General features: G+C 42.1%; 1 protein-coding gene across 2 annotated transcripts; it reads right to left on the bottom strand.

The window, feature by feature from the left end:
- Positions 1–1953: 1953 nt before the first annotated feature.
- Positions 1954–23494, bottom strand: LOC108441395 (solute carrier family 2, facilitated glucose transporter member 11-like). Of its 2 annotated transcripts, none has more exons than XM_017720880.2 (12): positions 23422–23494; positions 20887–20985; positions 15376–15536; positions 13522–13646; positions 10542–10671; positions 8563–8711; positions 4637–4824; positions 4365–4475; positions 4189–4290; positions 2982–3057; positions 2702–2829; positions 1954–2540 (listed from the first exon to the last, which is right to left on the bottom strand). In XM_017720880.2, the coding sequence occupies exons 1-12, from the start codon at positions 23458–23460 to the stop codon at positions 2349–2351; spliced, it is 1500 nt and encodes a 499-aa protein (XP_017576369.1). In that variant the 5' UTR covers positions 23461–23494; the 3' UTR covers positions 1954–2348. The 2 variants fall into 2 exon arrangements, with proteins under 2 accessions (XP_017576369.1, XP_017576368.1); XM_017720879.2 differs by lacking the exon at positions 23422–23494 and adding an exon at positions 22992–23350.
- Between the last annotated feature and the right edge of the window lie 1061 nt (positions 23495–24555).

The following is a 24555-nucleotide window of genomic DNA, read 5'->3' as shown; positions in this document are numbered from 1 at the left end:
CATGTCTTTGGACTGCGGGAGGAAACCGGAGAACCCGGAGGAAACCCATGCAGACACTGGGAGAACATGCAGGCCTGGTCGCCCGGCCGGGGAATCGAACCCAGGCCCTGCTTGCTGTGAGGTCACAGCTACCCACCATTGACTGATCTAGAAAAAAACAGACAAAACTGAGCTGAACTTGATATTTGGGCAAGTTTTATGGCTCAGTCTGATTTCTTCAGACTCTGAAGACGAGACTACACTAAATTCCTAAACTGTCAGTCGGTCTGCGAGGAGCTGGAAAATGAACTGGAACTGCCGGCTGTGCAGCGAGTGGGCGGAGCTCGTTACTCTGACGTAGCAACAAGTACAGCTTTAAAACTACTCACCTATGAAACAATACAACTGTAAAACCGAACACCTGTTGACCCCTTAAATGGTCAGGGTCCACCAGTGGGCCCAAAGGTTTATTACACATTTCTATAATGTAAGAACAGCTGAGCCAGTTTGCACTGAAGTCCCTGTAGTTACTGAGTATTATTATTCTGTAATAAGCCTGAGATTTAAGGGCTTAAACTGTACACCTGTAAACCTGTAGAACCTTAAATGTGTGTATTTGTAACTGAACTCTAAATAAGATCTATCCTTTTGCTTTTTGCCTATGGAGCTGGAACATGGAGAACATAGTATTACACGGAGAACGTGTGTTAGATATATAAATCTGATATATAATTCATACGTCATGTTGCTATGAGCACCATCTCCTGAATAAAGAAGTCAAATGAGTCAGATTATCATTTTATTGTAATCATTTATTTTTTCTTATAAAAACTTTATTGAAATTGACCAGAATTAACTGCAAATACAAATAATATGATGGCATGTTTGGACATTTTTTTAATATTCAATTATAATTTGCAGCTAAATTTGTTTTACAGATAGTTTTATGAGGGTAGCTGAGGGTATTTCAAATATACTAGAAATAACAAAAATAATAATAGCACCATGGTGAATCGTACTAGCTGATGGATAAAACTCCTAGATTTACAATAAAAATACATCTACAATCTACAGTTTTACATTTGAAAAACTTCCGTCCCTCTTGAAATGATGATGGCTGGCATGAGGCCTGTATCAAGGCGAACTGTATATTAACGTGCTTTATAAATGAGAGATTAACCCTTAGAAGTCACAGTTATCACTGAGAACAAAACGTGTTATTTTATATTTTTATTTATACAACAGTGCATACAATGACCACGAACGCTGATTGGTTGAGCGTTCCAACGGTGTTATTTCACCAGAACATCACAGGCTTTTCACATAACACTGTATCACTCCGCTGAGACGCTGTTGCTAAGCAACGTCTCTGACAGCTGTAGGAGACGCTCGAGCCATCTGAATGTTTTTACTTCTTACTTTGATCATATAGAGAAAACGGACACTGTTAAGACCACATCTGACCGACAGCCGATTTGGTCCGACTCTGAAGACGAGACGACGCTAAATTCCCAAACTGTCGTGACCACTGAGCAGCTTTTCAGTCGGCAGCTGTGACAGAAGAACAGCTGAACAACCTGGAATCAGCCAGAAATGAACCCAACACCATTCGCCAAACTAAACGGGCTGTAAGAAGCTTTACAGACCGGCTGGAACAAAACAACATTAATACTGATCTGGAGAAACTGACCAAACTGAGCTGAACCTGATATTGGGTCAGCTTTATGGCTCAGTCTGATTTGGTCCGACTCTGAAGATCAGACGACATTTTTCACATTTTTGCCATGTTTTTGTAACTTTTTTCACCTTGAAACCAACAGAAAAAAGTCAGAGGTGCAGACTCAAAGCTGTCCATATAGAATAGAAATCAAATGTAAATATAATTTAATGTCACGATTGGCTCCTCCCACTCCATGTGTGTTTGTTTCGATCCAGCCCCCTTGTTTAGTGACTCCACCCCTGATTGTCCCCACCTGTTTTCCGCCTGTCCCTCGTTATCCCTGTGTTTTATAAGCCCTTTGTTTTCGTTGGTCTTTGTGTTGGATGTGCTGGTCTATGTGCTGTTGTTTGAATCTTTGTTTGGTGTCTGAACTGTTTGGTTGTTTGATCGTGTTGATCGTGTTGATTGACTACGACCCTGGATTTGCCCACAACAAACGTCGCTTGTCTCCGCATATGCGTCCGCAACCTCGCCCCCCGTTACATTTAACTACCTATGAAATGACTATGCAAAAGTACAGCAACACAGCAGGAATAACTCTAGACTTCTAAGGGTTAGTCTGCACAGCGTTAACTTGCTGGGCACTGAACAGAAATGAATGGTCAGGAACGAGCAGCAGGCCTCAGTTTTCCTCCTGCAGGGCTTTTAGTTACAGTGAAGTGGACAGCAGCGGGTCCGAGCCTTTAGTGGCAGTCAGGTTAGTCGTCTTTCTGCGGAGGAACTCACTCTGGATCTCCAGAAACGTCTTATTTTTGGTTTCAGGGACAACAAAGAAGATGAACGTGGCCACAAGGCAGCAAACGACGAGGAAGACGAGGAAACAGTACTGCTGCAGACCATTCTGGGAAAAAGAAAGAGAAGGTGATGAGTTCATTTGGGAGACCACAGGCTGTTCCTGGTTCCCTGAGCAGAAAGAACTTTAGTGAGGGAGTTATTTGTGTCTAAGAGCTTAAATGTTGTTAGAGCACAGCTTGCTGACGATCACTGTGTGTGTGTATTTACCACTATGAAGGGGAACACCATGCCGATGAAGAAGAAGCTGAGCCAGTTCACTGATCCGCCGATCATGTACGCTGCCGGCCGTGCGGTCTGAGTGAACAGCTCTGTGATCAGGATATTAGTTACACCCCCTGCAGGCAGCGACACAAATTGCACAAAAGCATTTTATTAGTATATGCTTCATGTTTATGCCAAGAGAATTCAAATTTTCAAACAGAAATATAACAATAACTGTTGACAGACTGTATTACTAATTAATCCTTTGCTTTGTTCATTGGGTCACCTGGTCCGAGGCCAAAGCTGAGGATGAAGGCAAAAACGCAAGCCATGCTGAGATACGGCATCCAGGAGCTGTACGTCTGCAGAACAGAAATAGCACAAGAATCGTATGAGAAATTACATTATTATATACTGATTTCTAGATGTTAATTACCAGCTAGTCAGCATCTGTAAGCACATTTCATATTCGCTATCATTTCAATAGTTTTTTTGTATTACACTAATCCTGAACTGCCATTACATCATTAATACAGAAAAAAAGTAAGAGTAAGAGGCCTAAAGACTGCCTCTACCAAGAGTAAGAGGCCTAAAGACTGCCTCTACCAAGAGTAAGAGGCCTAAAGCCTGCCTCTACCAAGAGTAAGAGGCCTAAAGACTGCCTCTACCAAGAGTAAGAGGCCTAAAGACTGCCTCTACCAAGAGTAAGAGGCCTAAAGACTGCCACTACCAAGAGAAAGAGCCCTAAAGACTGCCTCTACCAAGAATAAGAGCCCTAAAGACTGCCACTACCAAGAATAAGAGCCCTAAAGACTGCCTCTACCAAGAGAAAGAGCTCTAAAGACTGCCTCTACCAAGAGTAAGAGCTCTAAAGACTGCCTCTACCAAGAGTAAGAGGCCTAAAGACTGCCTCTACCAAGAATAAGAGCCCTAAAGACTGCCACTACCAAGAATAAGAGCCCTAAAGACTGCCTCTACCAAGAGAAAGAGCTCTAAAGACTGCCTCTACCAAGAGTAAGAGCTCTAAAGACAGCCTCTACCAAGAGAAAGAGCCCTAAAGACTGCCTCTACCAAGAGTAAGAGCTCTAAAGACAGCCTCTACCAAGAGAAAGAGCCCTAAAGACTGCCTCTACCAAGAGAAAGAGCCCTAAAGACTGCCTCTACCAAGAATAAGAGCCCTAAAGACTGCCACTACCAAGAATAAAAGCCCTAGAAATTGACACTAAAGAGAGTAAATGCCCTAAAGATTGGTACTACCACAGAAAGAGCCCTAAATGCTGCCACTACCAAGAAGAAAGATCAGCCTTAAGCTCATGCATGACTACAGAACCCAATACAACTCAGAATCCAAGTAGAACCAAACAGAACCCAATAGAATCCAAATAGAACTCAAACAAAGCTCAGTTTAGTAGCTTGGCCAACATTCAGTTCGACTGTGTGTGTTGACATATGTGTAAACCTTCATTTCGAACATGCTCTGTTTAAGGCTTTACCTGAAAGGTCAGAGTGATGGTGAAGCAGATGCACCACAGGGACATGAGCAAGTATCCTCCAATGATCAACACCCGTCGACCCAAAGAATCAATCAGCAAACCCTGCAAACACACACACACTCAGTCCAAGCGTAAGGTTCAAAGAACCTCAAAGAATACAGCTGTTAGGAACTTACACAGGTCAGCGCTGTGAGGCACTCGCACGCTCCAGTCCCCACAGTAGCATATGGGATTTTTTCAAAGGGAATTCCAGCCTCAGCAAATACATACTCTGCATAGAAATAAATCTGAAAAGAGGCAGCATGTCCCTCAGCTTAGTGTCAGCATTAGCACATGACAACAACACACTGAACTGTGTGAATTGACTCATTTGACTCATCGATTGTTTTAGTTGTGTGTAGTTGTGAGAGAGACTGAGAGAGACTGAGACTGGCCGTGTGTAGCGTACAGCGTTAATGCCGTTCAGCTGCTGTGCAATGCTGATGGTGATGATGGTGAAGAGCGGCCAGCGCAGGGTTTTGTCAGTGAAGAGCTCCCACGGTTTCAGCGGTTTGACTCCCGTAGCACTCGCTCGCTCTCGCTCCATGTCCTCTCTCTCTCCATGATAGTTTTCTCCGCCGTGAAGCTGCTTCAGAGCTGAGGGTGTAAACACACACACACACACACACACACACACACACACACACACACACACACACACACGAGGCAGGGATCAGAACATTCCTCGGCTCACAAGATCATTTTTGTTTATTGTGCTTCAGTGAATCTGCAGAATTCAGACAGAGCACACCGGAGCTTCTGCTCAACCTCCAGCCTTTATACTGAATACAATGCACTCCATCTAATCCCACACTGACCTTCACTGACCTTCACTGACCCTCAGTGATCGTTAGTCATGCATGTAATGTTGAGGGGAAGCACATCAAACCAATGACTGGATGCTGGAGCCTGTCACGATTGGCCACTCCCAGTCCTCCATGTGCTTTTGTTTTCTTTCCTTGTTTTGATTCTTCCATGTCCTGCCCCCTTGTTTCTAGACTCCGCCCTTCATTGGTCCTCAGCTGTTTCTTGTTTACCATCTTGTTAACCACCTGTCTTGTTAACCTGTGCCTGTATTTAATTGTGTATTCCCCTGTGAGTTTGCTGGTCTTTGTATGTATTGTATAGTTTGGTGTTTGTTTGTTTAGCCTGTTTTCCTTTTTTGTAATGTCTGTCCCTCCATCTCTCCATGTTGGCTCTCTGACCCTGGACTGTCTGGACCCTGAGAATGAATCTCGCTGCTCTCAGCGTATACGTCTGCCTCGTCATCGCTCCACGGCGCCACAGAGCCTGTCCCAGCTGTCATCGGGCGTCCACCCATTCATTTGCCCAGTCATCCATCTATTCATCCAATAATCCACCCACTCATCCACCCATTCATTCACCCGTTCATCCATCTATTCATCCAGTAATCCACCCACTCATCCACCCATTCATTCACCCACTCAGTCATCCATCTATTCATCCAATAATCCACCCACTCATCCACCCATTCATTCACCCACTCAGTCATCCATCTATTCATCCAATAATCCACCCACTCATCCACCCATTCATTCACCCAGTCATCCATCTATTCATCCAATAATCCACCCACTCATCCAGCCATTCATTCACCCGTTCATCCATCTATTCATCCAGTAATCCACCCACTCATCCACCCATTCATTCACCCACTCAGTCATCCATCTATTCATCCAATAATCCACCCACTCATCCACCCATTCATTTGCCCAGTCATCCATCTATTCATCCAATAATCCACCCACTCATTGATCCATTCATTCACCCAGTCATCCATCTATTCATCCAATAATCCACCCACTCATCCACCCATTCATTCACCCGTTCATCCATCTATTCATCCAGTAATCCACCCACTCATCCACCCATTCATTTGCCCAGTCATCCATCTATTCAGTCAACAATCCTCCCACTCATCCACCCATTCATTCACTCAGTCATCCATCTATTCATCCAATAATCCACCCACTCATCCACCCATTCATTCACTCAGTCATCCATCTATTCATCCAATAATCCACCCACTCATCCACCCATTCATTCACCCACTCAGTCATCCATCTATTCATCCAATAATCCACCCACTCATCCACCCATTCATTCACTCAGTCATCCATCTATTCATCCAATAATCCACCCACTCATCCACCCATTCATTCACTCAGTCATCCATCTATTCATCCAATAATCCACCCACTCATCCACCCATTCATTCACCCACTCAGTCATCCATCTATTCATCCAATAATCCACCCACTCATCCACCCATTCATTCACCCAGTCATCCATCTGTTCAGTCAACAATCCTCCCACTCATCCACCCATTTATTCACCCATTCATCCATCTATTCATCCAATAATCCACTCACTCATCCACCCATTCATCCACCCATTCACTCACCCATTCATCCATTTATTCATCAAATAATCTACCCACTCATCCACTCTTTCCCCCAGCAGATCATTTAAGACATGTTTGGTATCTGATGAGATTTAACACCAGAGCTCAAGGCTAATGTACTTAATGAGGAATGGAGGATTTATCTGTATGACACTGTTATACATAACAGGGAATCTCAAAACTATACTGTACTGTAAGATAAACAGTGAGCTGGACTGTAATCTGTACTGTAAGATAAACAGTGAGCTGTACTGTAAACTGTACTGTAAGATAAACAGTGAGCTGGACTGTAAACTGGACTGTAAGATAAACAGTGAGCTGGACTGTAATCTGTACTGTAAGATAAACAGTGAGCTGGACTGTAAACTGGACTGTAAGATAAACAGTGAGCTGGACTGTAAACTGTACTGTAAACTGGACTGTAAACAGTGAGCTGGACTGTAAACTGTACTGTAAGATAAACAGTGAGCTGTACTGTAATCTGTACTGTAAGATAAACAGTGAGCTGTACTGTAAACTGTACTGTAAGATAAACAGTGAGCTGGACTGTAAACTGGACTGTAAGATAAACAGTGAGCTGGACTGTAAACTGTACTGTAAACTGGACTGTAAACAGTGAGCTGGACTGTAAACTGTGCTGTAAGATAAACAGTGAGCTGTACTGTAAACTGTGCTGTAAGATAAACAGTGAGCTGGACTGTAAAGTGGACTGTAAGATGAACATTGAGCTGTACTGTAAACTGTGCTGTAAGATAAACAGTGAGCTGGACTGTAAAGTGGACTGTAAGATGAACAGTGAGCTGTACTGTAAACTGTGCTGTAAGATAAACAGTGAGCTGGACTGTAAACTGTGCTGTAAGATAAACAGTGAGCTGTACTGTAAACTGGACTGTAAGATAGACAGTGAGCTGGACTGTAAACTGTGCTGTAAGATAAACAGTGAGCTGGACTGTAAACTGTGCTGTAAGATAGACAGTGAGCTGTACTGTAAACTGTGCTGTAAGATAGACAGTGAGCTGGACTGTAAAGTGGACTGTAAGATGAACATTGAGCTGTACTGTAAACTGTGCTGTAAGATAAACAGTGAGCTGGACTGTAAAGTGGACTGTAAGATAGACAGTGAGCTGTACTGTAAACTGTGCTGTAAGATAAACAGTGAGCTGGACTGTAAACTGTGCTGTAAGATAGACAGTGAGCTGGACTGTAAACTGTGCTGTAAGATAGACAGTGAGCTGGACTGTAAACTGTGCTGTAAGATGAACAGTGAGCTGTACTGTAAACTGGACTGTAAGATAGACAGTGAGCTGGACTGTAAACTGTGCTGTAAGATAGACAGTGAGCTGGACTGTAAACTGGACTGTAAACTGTGCTGTAAGATAAACAGTGAGCTGTACTGTAAACTGGACTGTAAGATAGACAGTGAGCTGGACTGTAAACTGGACTGTAAGATAAACAGTGAGCTGGACTGTAAACTGTGCTGTAAGATGAACAGTGAGCTGTACTGTAAACTGGACTGTAAGATAGACAGTGAGCTGCACTGTAAACTGGACTGTAAGATAAACAGTGAGCTGTACTGTAAACTGTGCTGTAAGATAGACAGTGAGCAGGACTGTAAACTGGACTGTAAACTGTGCTGTAAGATGAACAGTGAGCTGTACTGTAAACTGGACTGTAAGATAAACAGTGAGCTGGACTGTAAACTGTGCTGTAAGATAAACAGTGAGCTGGACTGTAAACTGTGCTGTAAGATAGACAGTGAGCAGGACTGTAAACTGGACTGTAAACTGGACTGTAAGATGAACAGTGAGCTCTACTGTAAACTGTACTGTAAACTGTGCTGTAAGATGAACAGTGAGCAGGACTGTAAACTGGACTGTAAACTGTGCTGTAAGATGAACAGTGAGCTGTACCCAGGTTGCAGGCACTGTCATCACCGCGGTCAATCAGCAGGTACCGTGGACTCTCGGGGAACCAGGGCAGGATCAGGAGCTGCAGCAGTGCTGGAATGCAGGTGGTGGAGAGGAGGAGGGGCCAGTAGCCTTCCTTACCCAGCAGCTCACTGTCAATCAAACACATTTTCTAGGTATTTGTCCAAAGCCTTCAGTGCTATGTTCAGTAAAAAAATCCATCCCATTGCAAAATATTTTGTTATATCTTTTCTTGGGACGACACTATAGAAATGAAACTTAAAGTATATAACTTTATATAACTAATATATAATAAAGTATATAACTTAAAATAGTGCGTGTGCAGCTTGTATAGCAGTGCAGATTTACTGTCCTCAATTATGCCCAATTACGGGTTGTGCCTCTCTGGTGTCATGTGAGTGATTCATTAGAGTTACGAGGTTCCAGGTGTGAATGGGGAGCAGGGCTGTTAAATTTGGTGTTTGGGTACAATTCGCTCATACTGGCCACTGGATATTCTACATGGCACCTCATGGTAAAGAACTCTGTGGATGTGAGGAATAGAATCCACAAAGACGCTTAGGCTGTACGACGACTGCTAACACCCTGAAACTGAGCTATAGCACTGTGGCCCAGGTCATACAGCGGTTTTCCAGGACAGGTTCCACTCGGAACAGACCTCGCCAGGGTCGACCAAAGAAGTTGAGTCCACGTGTTCAGCGTCATATCCAGACGTTGGCTTCAAAAAATAGATGCATGAGTGCTGCCAGCATTGCTGCAGAGGTTGAAGAAGTGGGAGGCCAGCCTGTCAGTGCTCAGACCATATACCGCACAATGCATCAACTCGGTCTGCATGGCCATCATCCCAGAAGGAAGCCTCTTCTGAAGCTGACGTATAAGAAAGCCCGCAAACCGTTTGCTGAAGTCAAGCAGTCCAAGAACATGGATTACCGGAACCATGTCCTGTGGTCTGATGAGACCAAGATAGACTAGTTTGGCTCAGATGGTGTCCAGCATGTGTGGTGCCGCCCTGGTGAGGAGCACCAAGACCACTGTCTCTTGCCTACAGTCAAGCATGGTGGTGGTATGAATTCCAGCATGTACTGTGACGTTCTGAAGCAGAGCGTGATCCCCTCCCTTCGGAAACTGCGCCGCATGGCAGTTTTCCAACAGGACAATGACCCCAAACACACCTCCAAGATGACAACTGCCTTGCTGAAGGTAAAGGTGATGGACTGGCCAAGTACGTCTCCAGACCTACACCCACGTGAGCACCTGTGGGACATCCTCAAGCGGAAGGAGGAGGAGCGCAAGGTGTCTAACATCCACCAGCTCTGTGATGTCATCATGGAGGAGTGGAAGAGGATTCCAGTAGGAACCTGTGCAGCTCTGAATTCCCTGCCCAAGAGGGTTCAGGCGGTGCTAGATAATAAATGGTGGTGACACTAAATATTGACTCTTTGACCACAATGTGGACACGTTCACTGTGAGGTGAACTCACTTGTGCTGCCAGCTATTTAGACATAATGTCTGTGTGTTGTTCTTTTCAGAGGACAGTAAATCTGCTCTGCTGTACAAGCTGCACACTGACCACTTTAAGTTATACCAGAGTTTCATTTCTACAGTGTCGTCCCATCCAAAGATAGAATAAAATATTTGCAGAAATGTGAGGGGTGCACTGACTTTAGATACTGTATATGCAGTGGCCAGTTTGGGACTTTGCACAACATTAATTAAAACACACTGTTTGCATGCTCAGCATACAACTCATATAAGTTTGGATAAGCCTGATAAGCCTAGTCAAATTACATATACATACATATATATATATATATATACACAACTACATGAGTTACACATGATTTTATAGTAGTTACTGAATAATTCACAGTAGGCTCACTACAAAATTCAGAATAGGTCTGCAATTCAAGGCATAATATCTACTTCTAAAGGCTTATAATAATTTCAAGAACTTTACTGACGTGAGTCCCATCACCTGTCCCGTTAGAATTCCCCCTGTGATGAAAATGGACGTGCCCATCGCCATGGCGCCCCGCAGAGCCCGGGGGGCAATCTCACCCAGATAGAGGGGCTGCACACAGATCCCCACACCTGTCAATCAATCACAGAGAAACAATCAGAAAACTCTTGAACGTATGATTTCATGATGTTAAGGCTGGTGCAGAAGTGCAGAAGTTATCAGGAATAAATAAGTAGATGAAGGAATAAATGAATGAATGAACACTAACAAACAGGGACGGTAACAGAGCAGTAGATAATAATACAGTCAAGCACACAGTGAAGGTCCTGGGTTCTTTTTTTGCCCTTAAAGGGATAAAAAGTTTCTTCAGGCCTTCTAGTGGCCGGAAATTTGGATCTTTAAAAATCAATAATCAAATAAAATAGTTAAATGATTGAGATTTAAGTATAATATTTGTCAAATTCTGATCAAATTAGATTTTAATTTAGATTTTAACTGTATTGTCATTGTGCAAAGTAAGGAGTAAAGAGTAGAGGGTGCAAATGTTGTGTACTGTATGTATAAATTTGATTATGTGTGCAGATTATGAATGACATGTTCATTTATTGCATTTGGCAAACACCTTCATCGAGAGCAACTTACAGTTTGATCGTTTTACAGAGGGAGGCGAAGGGGGTGTTGGGAGTCTTGCCCAAGGACTCTTATTGGTATAGTGTAGGGTGTTTACCCAGGCGGGGCACTGAACCCCAGTCTACAGTGTAGTAGGTGAAGGTGGGGTTAGGAGTCTTGCCCAAGGACTCTTATTGGTATAGTGTAGGGTGTTTACCCAGGTGGGGCACTGAACCCCAGTCTACAGTGTAGTAGGTGAAGGTGGTGTTAGGAGTCTTGCCCAAGGACTCTTATTGGCATAGTGTAGGGTGTTTACCCAGGCGGGGCACTGAACCCCAGTCTACAGTGTAGTAGGTGAAGGTGGGGTTAGGAGTCTTGCCCAAGGACTCTTATTGGTATAGTGTAGGGTGTTTACCCAGGTGGGGCACTGAACCCCAGTCTACAGTGTAGTAGGTGAAGGTGGTGTTAGGAGTCTTGCCCAAGGACTCTTATTGGTATAGTGTAGGGTGTTTACCCAGGCGGGGCACTGAACCCCAGTCTACAGTGTAGTAGGTGAAGGTGGTGTTAGGAGTCTTGCCCAAGGACTCTTATTGGCATAGTGTAGGGTGTTTACCCAGGCGGGGCACTGAACCCCAGTCTACAGTGTAGTAGGTGAAGGTGGTGTTAGGAGTCTTGCCCAAGGACTCTTATTGGCATAGTGTAGGGTGTTTACCCAGGCGGGGCACTGAACCCCAGTCTGCAGTGTAGAAGGCAGAGGTGTTACCCAGTACACTATACAACGACAGCTCAGTAGGTCATATGTAAAGTGACGAGCTGTGCAGATTACATGGTCCTTAAAGCATGGTGCAACAATGATGTAGTAATGCTATAGAGTAGCAGTGTGGAGATCGGCAGGGACACAGCTTCAGGGACACGCAGTTCATGAGTATACTCTTAATGGTTTAGTGGAAAATTATTCAAATTAAAAGCAGAATTGATGGACCTCCAAAAAACTGATGTATAATATTGCTTTCATTCATGTAAACAAAATTTTTACTTTGCATTGTTTCATTCAAAGTATACCTTTGAATTGAATCAAACCAGATTGTTACTGCATGAAGTCATCAACTATCTAACAACCTAAACGGACCCTTAAAGCTACAGCGGTGGGCCATAAGGTCTAACTGTGCACTTTAAATGAGCTTTAAAGGCACGTTATTCACTTTCTTATGAGAAACGTGCACAATTGTACTTTTTAAAAAAGGAAAAAAATGAAAAAGCCTGGTGTCGGGACGGAGTATATGGAGTCAACACAGCTTAAAAATTCAACTTTAACAGAATGTAGTACTATAATAATGCTATTATGTTCCTTATGTAAAGCTAATGAATATGTATTTATGGCATTTGGCTGACGCTCTTATCCAGAGCGACTTACAATTTGATCATTTTACACAGGGAGGCCAAGGTGGTGTTAGGAGTCTTGCCCAAGGACCCTTATTGGTACAGTGTAGGGTGTTTGCCCTGGTGGGGGATTGAACCCCAGTCTACAGTGTAGAAGGCAGAGGTGTTACCCACTACACTAACCAACACCAACATGTAACCTTGAGGGAACCACCCAAGTGACAGTGTGTCACGATTAGCCCCTCCTAGTCCTCCATGTGCTTTTGCTTTAGTTTTGGTCTTGTCCATGTGTTTTTGTTTTGCTTCATTCCTGGTCCTGCCCCCTTGTTTCCAGACCCTGCCCTTGACCTGTTTCTCTCTTGATAACCACCTGTGTCTCGTTACCTGTCCCTGTATTTAATCCTTGTGTTTTCCAGAGTCTCTCGCTGGTCTTGAATTGTTTGATTTGCTTGGTGTTTGTAGTATGTGTATTGTTTGTTTTTTGTTTATTCCGGCCTCCGTTGTGTTTTTCCCATTTACCTTGTTGTCATGTCTGTACCCCAATCTCTCCGTGTTGGCTCTCTGACCCTGGACCATCTTGACCCTGAACATTGATTTGCCCTTGATACATCTCACTCATCTCAGCCTATGCGCCCGCCTCCTCACCGCTCCATGGCGTTACACAGAGTTTGCACCATGTAAAGTAAAATTTCTCTTGTATAGAACTCTCTTTGGCTCCTTTACTTAAAGACAGCAATAGTTAAAAGGCTAGAGTTGAGATTCTGGATGGTTAATTAGTATTAGACAAACATGATCCTTTAATTAATCCATCATATCACGTCATTAGAAACATTATCTATTTGGCTGCTTTGGAAGAGACAAGTTGACCAAAGAGTGACAGGTAATGCACATCACACGCTGTTGAGGGTGTTTGGTGAACTCATCTTTTCCAAAACAGCCAATATAAAATATGATATGAGCTGTGGTTCATTTTAAACTGGGTTTGAGTTTACCTGCATTCACTCCGGACAGAAAGCGCCCGAGAATGAGCAGCTCAAACGCGCTGGCGTAATAACTCATCCCCATCAGCAGAGCGGCCAGCAGAGCAAAACTGTTATTAAATAATAAAGTCCCTTTCCTGGAATGAAAAGAGAGATAAAGGCAAAGAGGAAAACTTCAACATTTGAACAACACAACTTCATGGCAAACAGAAAAGCCGAAATAAAGTGATGTGTTATATGTAATTGCACTTTACGTGTGTTACATGTTAGTCCAGTCGAAAATATCACTGGATGTATTGGTAGAGCGATCAGGTTACTTTGTTAGAATGTCGAATAAATAGGAAATAAATCATGTGTTTGATGTTGAACCACAGGGAAGTCTGGGACATAAGCAGCTGATATTGTGCGCCTGGAAAAACATTAATATGATGAATCTGTACAGTGTAATTTGTGTGAGTTCTGAAGGTCAGCTAATAATGTAGTTATAACTATAGTATAGTTAGATTACATCAGCCTAAAAAGGCTATAACTAATGCTTTCCACAAGGGGAAGCACTTTATTTGCACTTAACTAGGTTTGTGTGTTTCACTGAAAGAGAGGAAACTGGCTCCTTTGCTAAAGGCAGACTTTAAGCTGCATGGTTTGCTGACTCACTATAAAGCCATAGCAGCTGTAAATAGAATTAAACACATTTGAAAAATCCATAGAGCTTGCATTATATAGAATTATATAACATAATAGAACACCATTACATGTGTTCTATAACTGTGTCTGTCTATGCATTAGAGTTAAAGAAATAGATTGATGACTGATTTCCACATTTATCCCCTTACTCCAAAACGCTGGTGAACAGCCAATGCCAATGTATGACATACTGTTATCTATCTGAATGGAAAAAGGTCAAGTCATGTAGTTATTTGGGGGCAGTCGTGAACTGGAGGTCAGGGAACCAGCCTTGTGACCGGAAGGTCACCGGTTTGATCCCCAGAGCCGACAGCACGTGACTGAGGTGTCCTTGAGCGAGACACCTAACCCCCAACTGCTCCCTGGGTGCTGTGGATAGGGCTGCCCACCGCTCTGGGCAAGTCGCTGCCCCCTAGTGTGCGTGTGTGTGTGTGTTCACTAGTGTGTATGTGGTGTTTCACTTCACAGATGGGTTAAATGCGGAGGTGAAATTTCCCCGTTGTGGGACTAATAAGGATCACTTAATCTAATGAACACAAAATAATATTAATAATGATAGTAATAATAATAAAAATAATGTGCTTTATTTGTGTAGTACTTTGCTTCAGAGACAAAGGCAGAAAACACAATTACTTAAAAATAAAATCTGACAAACACTTAGCAAGAATCAGCAAGAATATGGTAAAAAATCATAAAATACAAGAAATAAGAAGATAATAAAACAAATTAAGGGTAAAAGATATAATTGATAGAAATAATAGTAATAAAAAGTAATTAGCAACATTAATAGAATAAGAAAACAACAAATAGTTGCAATAATAATAATAATAATAATAATAATAATAATAAATGTATCAACTATGAAATAAAACAACAGCAGCCTGAATTTTGTCAGTACTTTAGTCCATGTTTATAGATCACAGAGACCACATAATCAAGTCTATTAGAGATACTGACCAAATGACTGGACACACGTTTTGAGGTGAACGTGTTGATTTAGGTATGCAGTTAGCACCATGCTAATTGGTGGGCTGTAAGATCCATTGCCTGTTAGCTACATTAGCCTCGTATCTCCAGTGTAAGACACCAAACATGTCCTGGCTGATCGACTACAGTTGGGGTGAGAGAGGGACTGTCCTGTTTTAACTGATAACCAGTCGGCTAATACAAACACGTCCTCACCTCCCAAACCTGATGGCGAGCGTTCCTCCCACAGACGCTCCGATGAGCCCACCGATCGTGAAGATGGAGACGATGGAAGACCAGAGGAACGTGAGGAGCTGTTCTGGGATTTCGTCGCCGTAACGTTCCGACCACGTCTCATTAATGAACGTCTGCACCGCCTGATAACACAAACAAGGAGCACAGTGACGCACTTCATTTATGCGCCCTTTGCCTTATAGCTCAATCATGTCTACTATCTAATTATAATATTAGTTATATCTAATAATAATGAACATTATTTACAGAGCGCCATTCGTTCAGGTAGCAGTTCAAAGGACCAGTGGATTCAAATTCAATGACAGTATTAAAATGGCCTAGATGAAATTAAAGGATAAATATGAAAAAAAAAACAAGGTAAAACTTTAACTAAAAGCTAAATTAAAAAGGTAAATTGCTCAAACACTCTACAAAATAATCTGGCTTCAATATAATTCACAAAAATTATGTGGTAAGAAGCAACTGAAGTAGTTTCATTCAACTCAAATAAACACTTTGAATGAATGTTAGTAGAGAATTAGTTATGCAGTGTTGCTTTTTGAGCAGGTCGCACTGGTGCTACAAAGTCTTATGATAAAAAATAATATGTGGCATCATTTTTAAAACGTTAATTTTAAAATGACAAAATAACTCCATAGTAATACTTGTAAAAAGTGCTCATCCCAGTAAATTGAACGTCATTTTGTCGTCTGTTTGGCTTTGTAATTAATGAAATTTAACTGTGTAAAACAGATGTCGGTGCTGTGAAATGTGAAACTGAATTTTCTCCACAGTGATTTCTATTCATGTCGTTTTTGTGTATCACTGAGAGAGAGAGGAAACCCACACCAGCAGGAGCTCACGAACATATGTATGGCGGCAGAAATTTCAAAACAGAAAGTGAAAATTTGTTTATTACGTAAAATAATGACTGTCATTTAATGTGTTTTTTAAATTAAAGCAGTTAATTAACGGACAAACTAGTAGCAAACGAACTAGATAACTAATAGCCTAACTAGCTTCTAGTTAATTACCCCCTTAAAATCCCAGGCTTATTACATACTAAGGCCTAAATCTATGGGCTAGTTGACCCTTTAGAGGGTTAACTGACCACTAATCTTTGACTAGCTAACATATTAACTAACTAACTGAATGTCTTACTAACCTAACAAGTAACAAACAAACCAGTTAACTACAGAACTGGCCTACTTAATAAAAAATGAACTAATTCAGTGGCTGGTTTTTAAAATCTTTTTTTTTTTAAATCTTTTATTTTAAAATCGTAAATCTTTCTACATAGCATTTCAAGTTTTTTATGTGCACTGCCTGATGGACTGCATCTGCCATAAACACTAAAACCTGAGTCGCAGTTTGCTTGACTTTGTCGAGGTGATGGGGTGAAATGTTTGATATTGTTCACTATGCAGCCCTGATTTGTGTGTTTTTGTACACTGTTTTATTTCTGTTTAATTCGATTCCTATGCTGAATTAAGGTTCTTTAAAATGAGCTGTATAAATAATGTCATGCTCTGTTGACCTGACTGAAGGTGCTACTCTACCCAGAGGAGGAGAAAGCACTGGAGGAATACATTCAAGAAGCATTAGCTCTTGCCCCTCAACATCACCGGGAGAAGGATGGAGGTCTTTGCCCTTGCGTTGATCATTGAGCTCTGAACCAAGTCACAAAGAAACACCGTTACCATCTGCCACTTAATCTATTCGCCCTAGAACGGTTAAGCAGGGCCAAGGCTTTCACCAGGCTAGATCTCAGGAGTGCCTAAAACTTGAGAGCGGTGGATAAATGGAAAACCACTTTTATCACCACTAGGAGGCACTATGAGCACATGGTCATGCCGTTTGGGCTCTCCAACCTCCAGCACCCCTTCAAGCTTATATTAATTACATTCTGAGAGACATGATAAGCCAATTTGTGACATCCTGATCTACTCTCCTGACATTACTACACACATCGAGCATGTCAGTCAGGTGCTGAAGAAACTGTTGGATCAATTCTACGTCATGGGAGAGAAATGTGATGGAATTCCACCTGCAGTCCATCTCCTTCTTAGGTTATAAGTGCTAACGGTCTACTAAAGGACAACCACAAGGTAGAGGCAGTTGTAAACTGACCAACTCCTCTCACAGTCAAGGACCTACAAAGTTTCATAAGAAACTTTAGCACCATAGAAGTTGTCCTGGTCTCCCTCAGCAGATGAGGCTTTTCACTGTCCTAATGAGGCTTTTATCACTGCCCTGACTTTAAAGCACCCTGATCCTTCTGAACTTTGGAGAGGTGAATGCTTCAGAAATGGCTGCAGGATCCGCAGTATCATAGCAAGTCAAGTCAAGTCAAGTCAAGTCAAAGTTTATTTGTATAGCGCAACAACAGGTGTTGTTACAAAGCAGCTTTACAGAAAAAAATCTGGGTCCGTGCCCCCATGAGCAACGCCAATGGTGACAGTGGCAGGAAAAAACTCCCTAAGAGCAGGAGGAAGAAACCTTGGGAGGAACCATGACTCTGGTCAACACCGGATAGGAAACAGTGGAAAAACAGGTGAAGCAATGGCTGTAAATAGATAGTTATTTGCATGTAGGTAAACATCAGAAACTTCATCCAGTTGCATTCTATTCTCATCTGCTGAGAGGAACTATGGCACAGGAGATCATGAACCTTTGGCTGTAAAACTAGGACTGGAGAAGTGGCGGCACTGCCTAGAATTAGCGAATCATCTATTCTTGGTTTGAACCGATCACAAGAATCTAGAGTACTTACATAACGCCGAGCATCTAAACCGTTGACCCTTATTCTTTTCCAGATTTTAGTTTAATATCTCTTATCGCCCAGGTTCTAGGAGTACCAAAGCCGATGTCCTATCTTGGGTTTCTCAGCAAGATGAGGGAGAGGATAGAGACGTAGAACCTGAACACATTCCTCACCGAAATGTTCAGATTGATTCCATTCACTGGGAGATTGGCGAGGAAATTGAGAAAGACCCAACAAACCGAACAATACATAATCATTGCCATCCTGATAAAACCCATGTCCCTGAGACAGTCCATGATCGACTCAAACATGGGCCAATTCCTCACTCACTACTGGTATCTGGTTAGGGAACCAGCCTTGTGACCGGAAGGTCGCCGGTTTGATCCCCAGAGCCGACAGCACATGACTGAGGTGTCCTTGAGCAAGACACCTAGCTCAAAGGTGGAGGTCAAATTTCCCCGTTGTGGGACTAATAAGGGTCACTTAATCTTAACCTAGGGGTGACATGTACATTACAGTTGGTTTCTAACCATTACTGGTGGGAATCCAGGAGCCAGGACATACACAAACGTGTTTCTTCTCTGTACCGTCTGCTCCCAGCGTAAGACCCCTAGAGCTCTGCACTCGCCTTCATCTGCTTTGTTTACCCATTTCCAAGCCTCTCCTTGAGGAAGTCCAGTATTATATGTAGTTAAAAAGCAGCTCCTGGTTTGACCAATCAGTGCTCAGTAAATTGAGCTCATGATGTCATTGATGATATTAACGAGTCTCTGTGGCGGCTGTGAAGGTGTCCAGGAAAAATATGGTTATAGTTTTTCTGTTTATTTGAATTATGAATGCGACTTTATGCTAATGTATATTGTGATAAACTCACTGCTGAGGTCAACTGGTTAAACATTCGCTTAGACGCCTGAAACTTTCTCACAGTGCTGTACGTCCTATTCATGAATTTAAAATTAAGCTCGTGAACACCACATGAGGAACATTATTAATATGTTTATTCTTTTGCGTGAATGGTTGCAACTGGAATAATTGAAGTTTCCCTCTGGGATCAATAAAGTGTTCTGATTCTGATTCTGATTCTGATTCTGATTCTGATTCTGATGTAGGGTTTATTCTGCCACATTACAAATAGAGACTATCAATATTTGTTCATTGTTCAAATGTGTACATAATTTCCATTTAAATAAAAGCAACTCCACTGTTAATAGTCAGCGTACTTACCTTAGGCTGTGATCATGTTCATGTCACATATTGCATTAAGGTGGAATTGGTGTAGACGTTTGAACTGAGTCACTTCACGTGTGTGTCACACTGGAGCAGCTGAATTTGTAGTTGTGGATAATAAGATTAATAATGTTAATAAAACTCATGATTTATAATGCTAGCTCTGTGCACATGCCTGTGTGTGTGTGTGTGTGTGTGTGTGTGTGTGTGTTAGTTATTCATGCCAAATTTCCTCTGGTCACACCTCGTGTGTGTGATGGAGCTGCAGATTCAGTCTGAGATTAAAGTGCATGTGACTGTTTGGCATAAAAGCTCTTAAACCACAGCCTTTGCCACACCAGCCCTTTGTGCTCTTAATCCACACTGAATTGTGGGTAAAATCCACTACAGACATACTCGGTTTTAATTACACTCACATGGCCCAGACTCAGAAACGTTCCCTAATCATTACCTAGAACCCTGTTACACTAACACAACTTTCCCGTTATTTTTCCCAAATTGATGCACACGTTTGAATCAATTGAATTCGATGCACTTTTTTCCAGAGCAGGTGCAGCACGTGTGGGTCACACTGGAGCAGCAGTGCTTGTAGTCGTGGATAATGACATTAAAAATGTTAATAGTACCATGATTTATAATGCCGTTATAATCTGTGTGCACATGCCTGTGCATGTGAGTGAGAGTGAGTGAGTGTGAGTGAGTGTGAGTGATTGAGTGTAATTCATGCCAAATGGCTCACATAATAAATATAATAATATTATCAACACTGTAATTCCCCATTTCTTGAACACATTCCCTACATTGAAGAACACTGATACTCCCAGTATCCATTATTTTCCCTATTTCTTACATTGAAGAACACTGTTACTCCCAATATCCATTATTATTCCCCATTCCCTACATTAGAGAACACTATTACTCCCAGTTCCTATTATTATTCCCCATTCCCTGCATTGAAGAACATGGTTACTCCCCATATCCATTATTATTCCCTATTCCCTACACTGGGAACACTATTACTCCCAACATCCACTATTATTCCATATTCTGTATACTAGAGAACACTATTACTCCCAATTCCCGTTACTATTCCATATTCTCTACATTGGAGAACACTATTACTCCCAATCCCCATTACTATTCCATATTCTCTACATTGGAGAACACTATTACTCCCAATTCCCATTACTATTCCAGATTCTCTGCATTGGACACTATTCTCTACAGTATAGTACTGTATAGAACCCTGCTACATAGACCAGAATTCATTACTAAAGTAAATATGTTTCTTCATCCCTCTCTAACTGCAGCCACATCCCACTGCATTAGACACAGTGAATTCTGGGCATTCCATGCCTGCTAGGATACCTATTGCAGTGCACTGGAGGAGTGCACTGGATTTTCTCCGGTATGTTTTCAGACCACTACAAAGCGGTAGCCTCTCAGCCTAGTGGACCACACGGCGATTGGGATGCAGTTTAGAGTGAGTGAATATTGCTTGCCTTGGTCGGAGCGTTTATAATGGACACGTTGTAGCCGTACTGGAACGTTCCTCCGATACACGCCGCCCACACGGCCATCAGCAGGGTTTTCCCGGGCACCTGCAAATAACACACGACATCACAATCTCGATGAGGACAAACACTGCAGCCACAGAACATCTGACGAACACGGAGTCATTTAAACCGAGTCTCTATCCACAGCACTTCACACGGTGTGGCCCACGGCACAAACACAGACATTTACGTTCCAGTTATATTCAAAAAATGTTGATGTGCAGTATCGTGCGAAAGTCTGAGGCACCCAAGACTCATTTTCAAAATCTGTTTATTTGTGTAGTTTGTGTTTATTTGCTGAGAAAAGTGTTAATATTGGAATAAACAAAATTTATAGAATATTATATGATTTTATATATATATATATATATATGTGTGTGTGTGTGTGTGTGTGTGTGTGTGTAATAACTAGTGATTTTCTGGATGTTGGTGTGTGTTTGTTTACCCATCTCCAAGCCTCTCCTGGAGGAAGTCCAGTATTATATGTAGTTAAAAAGCAGCTCCTGGTTTGACCAATCAGTGCTCAGTAAATTGAGCTCATGATGTAATTGATGATATTAACGAGTCTCTGTGGCGGCTGTGAAGGTGTCCAGGAAAAATATGGACCCGAGAAATTCTTGTTGCTGTTTATTGTTTTTCTGTTTATTTGAATTATGAATGCGACTTTATTCTAATTTATATTGTGATAAACTCACTGCTGAGGTCAAAAGTTTAAACATTTGCTTAGACGCCTGAAACTTTCTCACAGCGCTGTATACATGTTTACATTTCCACTAGACTGTATTACTTATTATTATTTTTATTTTCTCCCCGATCTGCTCTGAGCCAATGCAGCGTAATTTCGTTTTAATGTGCACTGTACGGAGGAAATCTGAATGACAGTAAAGTCTGTCTAAGTCTAAATCGCCTTCATGACTGACTAACTTGATAATAACATAAATATGGCCAACCAACCTTTACAAATAGAGTAAGTGTGTGTGTGTGTGTGTAGGGTCAGCTGCAGGATCACTGATTAATATCTGTTGTCAGAAATGTTTTTATTATTATTATTATTATTATTATTATTATTAATGTCTTTGCTTAGAACTGGCTTAATGGTTAATGTTAACATTAACTAGTTCCCTCCAGAACAGTATAGAACCTATAAGGAAACCATGAAATTCATCTAGAATCAGATACAGGTCACCTGGAAAAGGGGAATTCCACTGACTTTTCAAAATTTCTGTAATCCAGTGTGTGAGACGTAAACAGAGAGATTCAGAGGGTTTGGTGTGAAACGGTTCAGACGTCTTTACAGTGGTGGTGATGGGAACCAGGCGTCGCCATGACGACAACACAGATATAGACTCTTTATTTACCATCCAGAACCACCAGAGAACCTACACGAGTCTTCTGAGCTTATATGGAATGTTGATGATGGAAAACAGTGGAAAATCTGGAATAATGAGTTTTCTTTGGGGACTATTTTGCCGCACAGCACCCTGCATGTCTCCCTCCACCATGAATGGAGTTGAAGTTCTCTAAACTCTCATAAAACAGCGTCTCAGTCATCAGGCAGTGAATTCAGAACCAGTTCATGTAGGAACTTTCTGAGGAGCTTTTAGAGGGAGATGTCTGGTTCCTATCACCACCACTGTGAGCAGTTCTGACTTGGTACGTTTATCTAGAACAGAGAGTTTCACCCCAAACCACTCAGAACCGACTCTGTTTACATCTTATAAATTGGCTAATGGAGAAATTTTGAAAAAAGGGTGGAATTCCTCTTTAACACATTAGGATTATTTACCCATCAAGAAAGGCTAAATAAGCACATTACAAAACCACCAGCAATGGTTTAATGGTTTCTATGTTTTTCCAGCAGGGGTGGGTCTCCATCATTAGAAACTACATAACGTTGTCTTCTGTACTTATGTATTATGTATTCATATCAATAACAGTATTAATTTTACCTACTGAACCACTTGTTTTAAGACGAGCTGAATAATAAGCAGTTTCAGAGAATAATTAGCATTATTATTATTTATTATAATGCCCATTATTTCAGATCCTACCTTTATCTGATGAACTTGCCCCGGTTCTTTGAAGTCTTTCAGTAAAGGCTCATATTCCGACAGAGTTCCGTTTTCTTTACCCATTATTTTTTAGTGTGTCTGTTCTCCCGGAGATGAAGTGTCAAGTCTTCTTAGAGCTGTTTATGGAGGCTGCCGTCGGCCCGTGTGTGGGCTGCTCGGAGGACGGCGCGAATATAAGAGCAGAAACAGCAGAAGCACAATCGAAGAGTTGTTTGTATGACCCGAGTTCATCAAACACTCTGGAGCTGCTGCATGATGGCCGAGTTTATTCGGGGTGATGCTGCTGCTCCTCCTGCATGACCAGCTCACTCACACTGCTCACTCACACCGGCTGTGAATAAAGCATCGGGTCCGCCTGGGCTGTAACCCCGTTCTGCAGGCACACATACATATAATCAAGCTGGCTTACCTTCAACCTCACATGTGGAGAATCCTCAGCTTCACTCATTCTGAACTTGCAGCGAATTTGGCTGGAAAACAGCAGCCGGTGGAAGCTTTGGCAGGAGGAAAGGTGCAAACTCTACTGCTGCTTTATGTAATCCAGGCTGAGAAAGCCAAAACTTCATGCAGAGGGGCGGCGTGAGGGTGTATATGTATGGGTGCTTAACCTGCAGCTGATTAACTCTGACCTCAAACCCCCTTCAGCAGAGTAAGGGGGGGGGAGGGGGCGGGATATAGGCTACATGTTTAATACAACAAAATATAGTGTTGAATATTTCATACCAACTTTTGTTCTGACCTTTTATAAAAAACAAATAAGTAATCAAATAAATAAACTTTGACTGGAGTCCCGATGCGCTGACTGGTTTTGATCACAAAGAATTCATTGTTGCTGAAGTCAAGTGACCAGCAAAACGCCCGTAAACCCTCTTTGACCTGTTTTGTGCAGATCACAGTGGGAAGTGTGGTCAGATAGCTCATGTATCCCAGTGTTAAATCTCATATTTAGTCGTGTACATGTTCTGATCTGTGACTGCATCTTAGGAGATGACTTCTAATAATGGAAATGCACAACCGGGACGTAAAACAAGAGTGGCGCTACAACTGACACTTGTGGAACACCACAAGCGACAGCATCCTGTTAACTTCAACAAGCTGCGGTTGACTAATCAAGTACAAGTGGGACCAAGACCACGTAAATCCAGCAGAAGAGCTATACTGAATGCATTACTAATGTCCTACAAAATTCCCATGTCACCAGAGTCAGCTGACAAGAAAGTCATTGATGACTCTGGCAAATGCAGTTCATGCTACAATTCTTCTTAAAGCTATATTAAAGCTCACAGTATGGACTGAAGACACCATGCACTAGTACTAGAAAATTAGTAACTAGTAAGGTAGCACTGGGGTCAACTTTTTCAAACCAGCCTGTTTTTGGAAGTCTGTTTTGGAAGTCTGAAGTCTGCTTTTGGAATCTCAGGAACATAGAGAAAAATTAACAGTGTGAGTCGTGAACACACTGACCTGTGGCAGACAGACCACAATAAAACCAGGACAGCAGAAAGTAGGTGAACAAATTCTAGATATAACGTTATCCATCTCA

This window comes from Pygocentrus nattereri, chromosome 20, assembly GCF_015220715.1.
Source record: "Pygocentrus nattereri isolate fPygNat1 chromosome 20, fPygNat1.pri, whole genome shotgun sequence".
NCBI lineage: Eukaryota > Metazoa > Chordata > Actinopteri > Characiformes > Serrasalmidae > Pygocentrus > Pygocentrus nattereri.
This window is presented reverse-complemented; position numbering and strand designations above follow the sequence as displayed.

Excerpts from the sequence above, each read along its gene's own strand:
- LOC108441395 (XM_017720879.2), bottom strand. The coding sequence starts at position 23,075 with ATGGGTAAAGAAAACGGAACTCTGTCGGAATATGAGCCTTTACTGAAA. Across the intron at positions 4,825-8,562 it reads TGACAGTGCCTGCAACCTGG|CTCTGAAGCAGCTTCACGGC; the intron begins GTACAGCTCACT and ends TTACACCCTCAG. Across the intron at positions 4,291-4,364 it reads GCCTCACAGCGCTGACCTGT|GGTTTGCTGATTGATTCTTT; the intron begins GTAAGTTCCTAA and ends GTGTGTTTGCAG.